This window comes from Lytechinus pictus, chromosome 14, assembly GCF_037042905.1.
Source record: "Lytechinus pictus isolate F3 Inbred chromosome 14, Lp3.0, whole genome shotgun sequence".
NCBI classification, from domain to species: domain Eukaryota; kingdom Metazoa; phylum Echinodermata; class Echinoidea; order Temnopleuroida; family Toxopneustidae; genus Lytechinus; species Lytechinus pictus.
Window position 1 is genome coordinate 2,555,001 of NC_087258.1, and position 11,696 is coordinate 2,566,696.

At 34.1% G+C, this 11,696-nt stretch overlaps 1 protein-coding gene across 2 annotated transcripts in view; it reads left to right on the plus strand.

The window, feature by feature from the left end:
* Nucleotides 1-6,623, plus strand: part of LOC129276783 (uncharacterized) — a 13,079-nt gene extending 6,456 nt beyond the window's left edge. For both annotated transcript variants that reach the window (XM_064109472.1, XM_064109471.1), the window contains exons 7-11: nucleotides 409-551; nucleotides 2,651-2,678; nucleotides 3,349-3,561; nucleotides 4,272-4,463; nucleotides 4,808-6,623. In XM_064109472.1, coding sequence (XP_063965542.1) covers nucleotides 409-551; nucleotides 2,651-2,678; nucleotides 3,349-3,561; nucleotides 4,272-4,463; nucleotides 4,808-5,110 — 879 coding nt within the window. In that variant the 3' untranslated portion in view covers nucleotides 5,111-6,623. The remainder of the gene's footprint in view (nucleotides 1-408; nucleotides 552-2,650; nucleotides 2,679-3,348; nucleotides 3,562-4,271; nucleotides 4,464-4,807) is intronic.
* The last annotated feature ends 5,073 nt before the right edge of the window (nucleotides 6,624-11,696 follow it).

Below are 11,696 nucleotides of genomic sequence, written 5' to 3' on the forward strand. Positions count from 1 at the left end.
CAAAGCTCATCAAAGCCGTATGCTTACATTTTATTTTTCAGGGTGCAAAAGTACGTTCAGTATCAAAGACCGTATAGTAGAGATTGAGCGAATCGATCAAGCGCGTAACGAGAGCCCTTTTGAAAAATAAAGTATTGATTTTGTTCTTTTTTATTATTGCTGTGTTTGTGTATTTTCTATATACAATTTGAAGTATCTGGTGCAGACTCTGGGTTGCGGTTTTGAAAAGTTTCTGTAGAATAGCAGATTTTGGAAAACCATGGGAGATTAATTAAACCTTTATCCCACCCCCCCCCCCTCCCGCAGCCAATTCCGAGGGATGTGAAAGAAAAATATTTATTAATGTGATCTTGGTTGTTTGGTTTGTTTTAATCTGATCTCTCTCTCTCTTTTGTTCCATTACTATAGGTGCGACACAAGATGAGCTACACTGTATCCCTATGGCATCACAGTCTGGTGATTGCAGCCAACATTCTTTATTTCATATCCATCATTTCGTATAATACTGATCCTGTCTTTCTTACTAACGCGCTTCCATGGTTATTAATAAGGTAAGACTCTCAGTGACAGTCACGCCCGGAAAAACCGACTCCAAACTGATCAAAACTATGTGTTATTTCCAATGACATACTATCGGTCGGTTAGGAGTCGGTTTATTTGATTTGACTGCGGCATTATTCGTATTTATGACATAGTCAAAGCGCTTTACATATTCTGCATGTTCTGTAGAGCGCTTTGAGCCGTTCTGGGAAAAGCGCTACATAAAACCTAGTTATTATTACTATTATTATATTATCATTATTATGATGGGGGACCTAAAGCTACGCACTTTGTTTACAAACAATAAAAACTATGTCAATTTTAATATTTGAACAAACTATCTTTTACTTATTCGTGGCAAACATTTCAAAGATCATTAACCAAGGAGAAAATATCACAAATCTCACTAATACGAAAATCCCGCCGTTTTCCGGACACCTCTTGATTTCGCCGGCCGATGTAGAAGGGATCCTAAAGCTACGCACTCAATTTATTATGCAAAAACATAGTATTTCCCGTGCCTCAATTTATAAAATATCTTCATCTTTTTATAAGATAATATGAAATTAAAGCGAATATAACTCCAAAATTCCAAACAGTTGTGGGTTTTCTGTGCATTTAGAGATTTACAGCAGCCTCTGTAGAGAAAATTGAATAGGAATCGTTCGTCACTCTGCAGTCACAGTTCCACACACAGAGTGCGCATTTGCCATTAAAAACTGCATGCGCGATGAGTCGTGCGTAGCTTTAGGACCCCCTACCATACTATTATTATTGTTATTATTATTATCATCATCATTATTATTATTATCATTATTATTATTATCATTTATCATTATTATTATTATTATCATCATCATTATTATTATCTTCATTATTATTATCATTATTATTATTATTATTATTATTATTGTTATCATTATTATTATTATTATTATTATTATTATCGTCGCACCAATCGTGCCAATGAAACTGATTTAGACCGATTAAACCTGATATATTTACAATAGCACTCCTTCCATCGATTTCGTTGATTTGACGGTAGCATTTCATTACTAATTTTAAAGTCTAACTAACCCTAACAAAATATATTACCATTCACCAATGCCCCTTTTTAGTTATACTGCAAAAAGGTGCAATTATAACTACACCAATCAGAGTTGTAAGGGGGCACTACCAAGCATTTTACACCAGTGTTAGATTCACAGTGTTATGTTCAAACTCTATGTTGTGGTAGTTTCAGAATACAAATCGGTCTCATTCTTAACACCTTAATGCTTGACAGTGTAACAATATATGCCACTAGTTCCCTCTCCTTTGGAATTAGATGTGAATATTAGTTTTAACCTTGCTTTATCCCCCATTTCGTAGTACATAAGAAATAATCCATATTAATTCAATTCAATTCAGTTTCAATTTATTAGTCTATTATACAAGTACATGTTATAATAATAATAATAATAATACTCAACATTTATAACGCGCTTTTCCCACATGGCCCAAAGCGCTCACAATTTCAGTTAACTTATTTATACAAACAAAAATCAGAATGACACATTAAATGAAGGCAGTTGCCTAGAACAAAAGGGTTTTAAGGGACTTCTTAAAGGACTCAATTGTTGGGGATTGTCTTTTTTGTGAGAGGGAGTTTGTTCCATTCCATTGAGGATGCAACGGTGAATGTTCTATCTCCGGTCTGTTTTCTTTTTGTTGGATATGTTAATTTAAGTGGGTCTTCAGAGGATCTAGTTTTTCTACCTGGACATAAATTTCTAAACAATCAGACAAGTATTTTGGGGCTAGGTTATAGAGAGATTTGTATACAAAGAGAAGTAACTTAAAAATTATGAACTTATACATTATGAACATTAATGATGACACTCTTTGCTTTGGATTTCTCGTTGTGTATATGCATTTTGCAAAAAAGTCGTGAAATGCTGAAAGTTGCAAAATAAGCACAAATACCACTTTGGATGCTTATAGTTGTGTAAGTCGTTATCCATACTAGAATTAATCAAGCTGTTTAGAATTCGCACGTTAATATGATTTTTTGTAAATGTTCATATGATTTTTGTTACATTCATGTTTTACTTATCTTTCTTTTTAACAGCTTGTTCTTTATTTTCTTCAGTTCAGTTGTATCCTTTTGACGACCGTATTATTGTTTTGCATTTAAGTTTACTTTCATCCTGTTTTTGTAAACTTTAATTTACATTTTCATACAATTTTCATTTAATATTTGTCCATGTTACCTCAAAACCATTTACTGCATGTTTGGTCTGTTCTATATTATACTACCATGTCCCCAAATCAAATTGTACATGTTTATATTCATGTGAATCTGCACATATTTTAGTTTTTCATCTAGATTGTATCTAATCGGATGTAAAGAAATATAGGCTATGTACAGTTTCTCCGGTTGGGCCTATGTCTTGACCCCTTTCTTGCAAAGAAAACAGGCATAAAAATCATCAAGTATGATAGTGAATTCATGTTCCAAATGCACATTAAACATTTCACATCAATATCAAAATTACGATGTGAATTCCACAAGACGACAAACTAGTGGTGTTCTAACAGATTTGGGCAGGGGCGGCACGCACGCGGAGGCAGAGTATTACCGCAGCTCATATACTTTTTTTCACGTAGGAAATAAATAAAGCCAAAGATAAAAATATCATGCATATTTTGTAATTTATTCCCCTTTTGTTTGATCATTTGTATTCCCCCACCTCTTTATATACTTAATCTTAAATTCTCGTTACTATTCATAAAGAAGGTTATTAAAAACTTTAACCAACTCATCAGATTATTATCGTTGTGCTACGGAACCGGGGGATCGGTTCCCATACCCGGCCAGTCGGTCGGAGGCGACCGGATGGCACGTTCCTGTTGTATCCGAGTGAGGAGAGTTTAAACTCGGATTTAGAACGCACGGGAACGCTTCGATTCACAGACGAGGCAGGGAAGCTACCCAGTATTCAGGAGGAGCCGCATCTTGAGAATAACGAACAACAAGAAGTAAGTCGTGATCAATAAAAAGGTTTCCATTTCATCCCCCTGCCCCCATTTCGGTATTGGTGATTTGAAAAAGATATACACCAATATATTTTTGCCCCATTGTGTTTTGGCTATTATTAATTGACTTACTGAATTTGAATAGACCTACATGACCATGAAAGTTCATAAGTGCTGGTTGAAAATTTTACTCTCAACACATGAATTAAATTTCGAAGAATTACCTCGAAATAATCGGCTGTTGCTGCAGCCTTCATCGCTGAGGAAGGCTGCATTTTAGCAGCCGAAAATTTCGAGGTAATTTTTCTAATTGTTCTTTATGTGTTGAGAGCAAAATTTCAGCTTTTACTTAGACCTATTATGTGACGTTTGATTGAATTATTGTTCAAAATGTTAACATTGAAGCCTGATTGAATACTACCGCTATGTAGAATAGATCTCTCTTCTATTGATAGGCTGACACGGAATAATTTGGACCTTATAATGATTCAGTATCCGAATAGCCCTGAGAAGTGAATCCAGGATTTTAATTTTCGAACAAGCAAAATACAATATTCTTTGAAAAAAATAATAAGAATATCTATCACTTTAAAAGGGGGAGACATCATGTCAATTTCACCAGGGGGGTCTTCCTCCTAAGCTATAATGCGCCTAAAAATGGTATCAAAGTCATGCACACGTTACACTAACCTTTCATTATCGTGATTTTGTAGGCTGAAAATCGTGATGATTATGTAGACGTCGATCTTAATGACGACTACGACGCCGAGACAGCCAGCATACATAGTCGAGCCAGTGATTTCATCATGGACGACGAGGAAGATGTCTTTGACCGCGATCAAGAGAAGAGGCGTTCGATAGCGAAACAGAGAAAGGCAACCGACTTCGATGATGACGGTTTGGAGGTATGTCAGATCTCAGGGGGATGACAATGATGATGATGATGATTGATGACGATGATGATGATTGATGATAATGATGTTGATGATGATGATGATGATAGCAGTGATTATCATTATCATAATGATAACAATAATAATGATGATGAAATAAAGATTACGAAGGTGACAGTGATGATGATGATGACGGCGACTACGACGGTAGTGATAACGATGATGATGAAATAAAGATAATGATAAATATGATATAATAACAATGACAATGATATTGATGATGAAAAAGCTGGTAATGAGGAGGAAGATGATGATGATGATGACGAAGTTGTTTGCTTTGTGTTCTTCCTCTGTAGTGGGATTTTGATGATTTTCGACCGAAGTACACTGGTAGTGCTGATGATTTAGAGGGCAGCATTTTGGATAAGAATCCGTCGTCGCCAAATCATCTTCATTCCCTCGGTGTTCCTCATGACCACAGCGATGATCTCGAGGACGACGGCGAATGGGACGAGGAGAGAGTACTTGGCGAGATCGAGAGGGAATTGCAGATGGGTGATGATATGGATGGCGACACGATATCGATGGAATACGACACCGCCGATGATGATGGTGAACATTTCGATGACATGCAGTATTCATACGTGTCGAATTCCTAATGAGACTATGAGGGTTGTTACAGGGAACATCTTTCCAACCGATTTCAAACTTTGATGCGAATTTGCAATTGATAAATCAGCAAATCACTTCGCACTTGTTATTGCGCATGCGCAAAGACCGGTTGCTTACGCAATTTAGAGAACATATATCATCTGTCAAAGTCCCATGTGATATGTGTTTTAATCTACTAACGAACGAGTTTTCACTACCTTTATTTGTTTTAAAATATATATATTTACAATGTTAACATTCAGCAAAGCCATGGAAACGTAATTTTTCTGGACATTGTCTAATAGTTCTTTTTGTTTCTTAACGCGTTTATGAGAATTAACACAACATTACAAAATATTTACCTAATTGTGCAAAAATTACTGATTACAATCATTTCAGGTGAGATTGAATAAACAAATCATTATAAATAAAGAATGACACATTGACAATACAGAAAAGATTGAAAGGAAGATAGTTAGCGTGATAAATATAGTATAGATAGGAGGAAAGAAACATAAAATGATAGCAAAGGAATGAAAGAAAAAAAAAGATTTTTAAGTGAAAAATTAATGACATGAAATGGAAGCTGATAGAAAACAGGATAATAAAGGAATGTTAACAAATGCAAGCATATCCAAGATTTTATTATTCTGAAAATCGTGTTTTATACTGGAAATCGTTTTTTAGGACACTAATAAGTCATGAGTTGTAGGAGACATCAAGGCGCAGTAAAAGGAAGTTTGTATCAGATTATTATTATTTAGGAATATATTTTAAAATATGATTAGAATCCAAAAATTGTACAAAAAAATGAATAATAGAGTTCAAGTCTATTTAAATCATAATAAAATTTGAATTATGTTGCTGCAAAAGACTGTCCAAATTGAAATATTAATTCTAAAAATATGTATATATCTATAAAGCTAAAGGATTGATAAGTAATGTTTTATTACTGACTAAATATTGCTAAAACATCATATCAATGTTTGAATTTGTTGTTTATCGATTTCATAAAGTATTTTCTAATGATGAATTAAGTTTCATTATGTACAAAACATTGAGAAAAAAGTATATTGCTTGTTATACTGTTGTACACCAAAGTGAGCTATATGAAATAATATTTCACCAAACCGTTTTGAAACATGAATAATCAAACAGTCACGTCAAATTATTAAATCATTGAGAAAATAATCATGATCATGATAATCATGTCTTGCAGGAATTTTGTTCTGAATGATACAATAAACGTTTTTTTAATGGATATTTTGATATAAAATGTAAATAAAGAGTGATTTTATCAAGATTGCGTGTAAAGCATATTTCTTGTCTTCCATCGATCGTATGTTCGAGGTCAAATAACTATTCATCTTACCATGCATGATCTTACGGATCTCTTGCACCCGACTGATAGAGGGCGACATTGATCATTATTACATATATTATGACCACTAATAATCAATACTACGGTTGAAAGGTTAACAAACATGCTTCATTTATTGAGAATTAAATATTGAAAATAAACTTGTTGTTTAAGATTTTGAATAGTTATTACCCTATACCAGTGGCGTACCTGGCATATTTCGTCAGGGGGGCAAGCGGCAAGGATGAGCAATGTGGTAGGGGGGGGGTAGTAGGCATGTACGTATATAGGAACAATTTTTTCAAGGGGGGGGGGGCTCATAATAATTGCGCCAAATATCAACTTCACAGTTTTCAATTTTCAAGCGAGCGAACATTTTTTTCAATTATTATTTAGCCTTTTTACATGATGTGAAACGTGCAGAAATTATACATTCGGTCATAAAATTACCGATACACGAGGATATTTGGGCATCTCGCAGTCCTCGTTGCCCTGCAATTTGCAGCCCACCCCCCCCCTCCCATACACGTTTGGATGTGTAGGTCTGGCAGTGGCACTGAAGGTGGGAAAGGTTACCCAGGGGGTGCCCCAAAAACAGTTGTGATCTTGCTACTACTGATATTTGCTATCGGGCGATTGCACTTTATTGTCGAAATTAATTTTTTTTTGTTTATCATTCCAGAAATGAAATGTATTGGATCGTGATCGATATATTTCTTATCAAGTGGTAATTTCAATGTTTATATTAAAATACTTCTTTTATTCCCCTTTGAAGGTGTTTACATTATGTTCCCAATTCTGCTCATTTGAAGACGTTATAAAAGAGGTTTTTGACATTGAAATCAGGTAAAAACAGAAATATAAAAATAGTAATTGTGAGCGCGAAGCGCGAGCTGAATTTTTTTCTAAAAATTAAGACCTTAAACGATACATTTTGTGCACTTAATTATGAATAGGAAGGGTATATTTCTTAATGAATTATGCAAGCGCGAAGCGTGAGCTAAAAATTTTGATATTCCTAACTGGACACAAGACATTCTCAGCAGTTTTACAGGATGGGTATTTAAACAGTCGTGCGGGCGCGAAGTATGAGCTAAAACTTTTGATATTCCGACTAAAAAACTTGATATTCTAAGCACTTTTAGTAACCATGATTCAAATTGGTTTCTAACTGTATAATAAATTGATGCGAGCGCGAAGAGCGAGCTGAAAATTTGAGATATTCCCCCCTGAAAAGTGGACATTCTAAGTACCTTTTTTTTTTAACTATGAACAAGATGGTAGTTAAAAACAATTAATTGGTGTGAGCGCGATATTTCGACCTGAAAACTTTACATTCTGAGCACTTCATGTAATTATGAACAGGATGGAATTCATGCGAGTGCGAAGCTAGAGCTGAATTTTTTTATATCCCGACCTAAGAACTTGATATTCTAAGCATTTTTTTAACCGTGAACAAATTGGTTTCTATTAATATAAAATCAGTCATTGTGTACGAAAGGTCTTAATTCCAAAATCAGATGAAGTTCTGATTATCTGAATGAGCCCCGTTTTGAAGTTAGACCTATATTTTTTATGCTCTTTTATCCTGCTTCCATATAAATGGAAATGCTATATGCATTATTGGTAACTAGGTGTGCACTTGTTTAAAAAATGATCACTAATAGTCAATGCTACGATATATGAACCTTGCAGCAATTCTTCAAAAGTTTAAACAAACATGCTTCATACATTGGGAATTAAATATTGAAAATAGACTTTGTTGTTTAAGATTTTGAATAGTTATTTAAACTGTTTAAACAACTACGATAATGTTCATATAGTAAAAAGTGTTGTATGAAGTTTTTACTGTGTAGGCCTATGGGCTATGGCACAATCACATGGGCTGGACCAACTCCAAACTGACAATATAGCTTTAACATTATTTCCAATAGCGGATATCATTGGACGATTTGGACGGTATCGATTTTATTGGTATGACTTTTGAACATGAGGGAGCTTCTGGTGGACAAAAGCTTGGAGGACAGTAATATACCTAGGAGAAGAGTAAAAAAATCATCCATTCAAACATACAGTATTCGGTATTCAAAGATTTCGAATACGGTCTGCATTGAAAAGCTCCAAAACCAAAATGGTTATAAAGTAGTCAATAAAGAACATGTTCTATTGTACAGTTGTAAGAAGATATGTTTTCCCCGTGTTTAATGTAGCGAAGGTTCTAGGGGAAATAATGTTCCAAGTCATATGGTTCGTGGCACTAGCGTACCTATGGGGGGGGGGGGGGGCAGGGGGGGGGGCACTCTGCCCCCCTGACGAGTCACAACCCATGCAAAAACGTATCTTTGCCCCCCTGATGGGCTTGAAAAACCTTTTTTGCCCCCCTCCTGACGAGCTTTAAGACCTTTAATGCCCCCCTGACAAGCTTGAAGACCTTTTTTTTTTTTTTTTTTTGCTTGTCAAATTTTTTGGTGGACGGTTTTGCCCCCCCTGTGGAAAATCCTAGGTACGCCAATGGTTCGTGGTTTAAAATACCCATGCATGTTTTGTTTATCATGAATTTTGTGTTTATTTGCTTTAATCCATGTTATATCCTTACCTCCAAGAATATTAAAAAAAATATGTCCAGATCTTCAAATAAAAAGCAATAATGATCATTATGTTCTGCTATTCACTATTTAGTCCAGGATAGGCCCCATAGAAAATTGACCAACCTTGTTTTTTCATATATACAATATTTTTTTATGGTTTCTTGTCAATTCGAGGGTGCTGATTACGAATATGAATGATGCCACTCGTGTAACCTTGATCATTTTCTGCAAATTGGCAATATCCAATATGGCCGCCAAAATATGCAAATTACCCATGAAAATCATAAAAATTGCCCGCACATTGATTATAAAATGTATGTATTTGCGTTGCGGTAGTGAAACACTCTCTGTAAAAACGATTTTTGACAAAAAAATTAGTTTCTGGATATTCAAAATGGCCGCCATAGACCCATGTATTCTATATTATGTACAATATGAATGGGGAAAACTAAATTTCACACAAGCATGACAAGTGAGCACTAAATGCACGTAATTGTGATTTTTAGTGAAATAATGGATGGAAACATGATTGCTAACGAAATGTATCATTTATTTTGTCATGTATGTAATAAATGAAGCATTTTAAAAGCCACCAAATGCCCTTACAGTATTATGTACAATGCTAATGGGGACAAAAGAAAATCACAAGAGTGAGCACTAAAATGCATATTAATAGTATTAAGATAAGCGAGTGGAATACTGGCTAAAAACATAATTTTTAACAAAATATAAATGCAATTTATGTGATAAATGCTGTATTTTGACATAAAAATGGCCGCCATAGGCCCATTATACATTATGTACAATGCGATTGGAGAAATTAATTTTCACAAGAGTAAGAACTAAAAAATGCATGTAACTGTGATCACCGAGTAAAATAATGTCTGAAAACATTATTATTATTTTTTTTTGAAAACATGTTTTCTAGCATAACATATAATTTCTTTTGTCATTCATGAGATAAATGCTGTATTGTGAAATTCAAAATGGCCCATATAGGCCCTAATAGTATTATCTACAATGTAAATGGGGACATGTAGTTTTGTAAGAATTTGGATTTACTTGACTATGAAATCCATAAAATCCTGTTGTATGATAAAACATTATTTGAAAACATGATTTTTATGAGATATAGCAATTCTTCTGCCATGTAAGTGATAAATACTGTATTTCGACATTCAAAATAGCTGATACAAACCCTAACTAAATATGTTACATGCGTATAGGGAATCTACTTTTTAAAAGAGTGAGAATCATAAAATGCATGTAACTGTGATGTATGAGTAAAAATATGTCTTAAACATGATTTCTAAATAAATACATCACATATTGGTCATGGAGGTAATAAATGCTGTACTTTGAAATTCAAAATAGCCATTTTGAATTTCAAAGAACAGCATTTATTACCTCCATGACCAATATGTGATGTATTTATTTAGAAAGCCAAAATCTGTTAAAATCATTTGTCCCTATTCTCATTGTACATAACACTGTTGGGGCCTGTAGCGGCCATAGGTCCTAAAAGTGTTATGTACATTGTAATTTGGGACATATAATTTGGACAGAATTTGGCTTTGCTTGACTATAAGCATTGCATATAATTGTGATGTAAGAGTGAAATGTTGTCTAAAACCATGGTTCTTAACGAGGTATATCATATCTGGTGCATTTAAGGTGATAAATGCTGCATTCTGAATTGGAAAATGGCCGCCATGGGCCCTCATTGTATTATGTACAATTTGAATGAGGACAGATAATTTTCACAAAAGGGCATATGGCGGCCATTTTGAATTTGAAATATAACATTTATCACCTAAATTTTAGATGGCATGATATATTTCGTTAGTAATTATGTTTTCAGACAATATTTCACTCATACAACACCAATTAGTCGAGCAAAGCCAAAATCTGTTAAAATCATTTGTCCCTATTCGCATTGTACATAACACTGTTGGGGCCTGTAGCGGCCATTTTGACTTTCAAATTACAGTATTTATCACCTACCTGGCAGAAGAACTGATATAAATATCTTGTTAGAAATTATGCTTTCAGACAATATTTAATTTATAGATCGCATTTACGTGTATTTATGGTGCTCACTTGTGCGAAAATTTATTTCTTAGTTCGCATTGTACATAATACAATCAATATCTATGGCAGCCATTTTGAAAGTCAAATTACAGTATTAAACACAAACTTTACACCTGAATGATATACTACGTTAAAAATAATGTTTTTTTAGACAGTATCCAATTTATTTTACACAAATAAATGCATTTCAGTGCTCACTCTTGTGATTTCTTTGGTCCTCTTTATCATTGTACATAATACTGTAAGGGCCTTTGGCGGCCATTTCGAATATCAAAATACAGCATTTATCACATACATGGCATATTAAATAATACATTTTGTTAGCAATTGTGTTTTTAGTCTGTATTCCACTCGTTTCTCTTAATAATATGCATTTTAGTGCCCACTCTTGCGATTTTTGTTGGCCCCTTTGCTATAGAAAATAATACTATTTGGGCCAGTGGCAGCTATGTTGAATATCAAATACAACAATTTTCCCATACATGACATGATAAATAATATATCATGTTAGCATTGATGCTTTTCATATATTACTTCGTACATAGATCACAATCA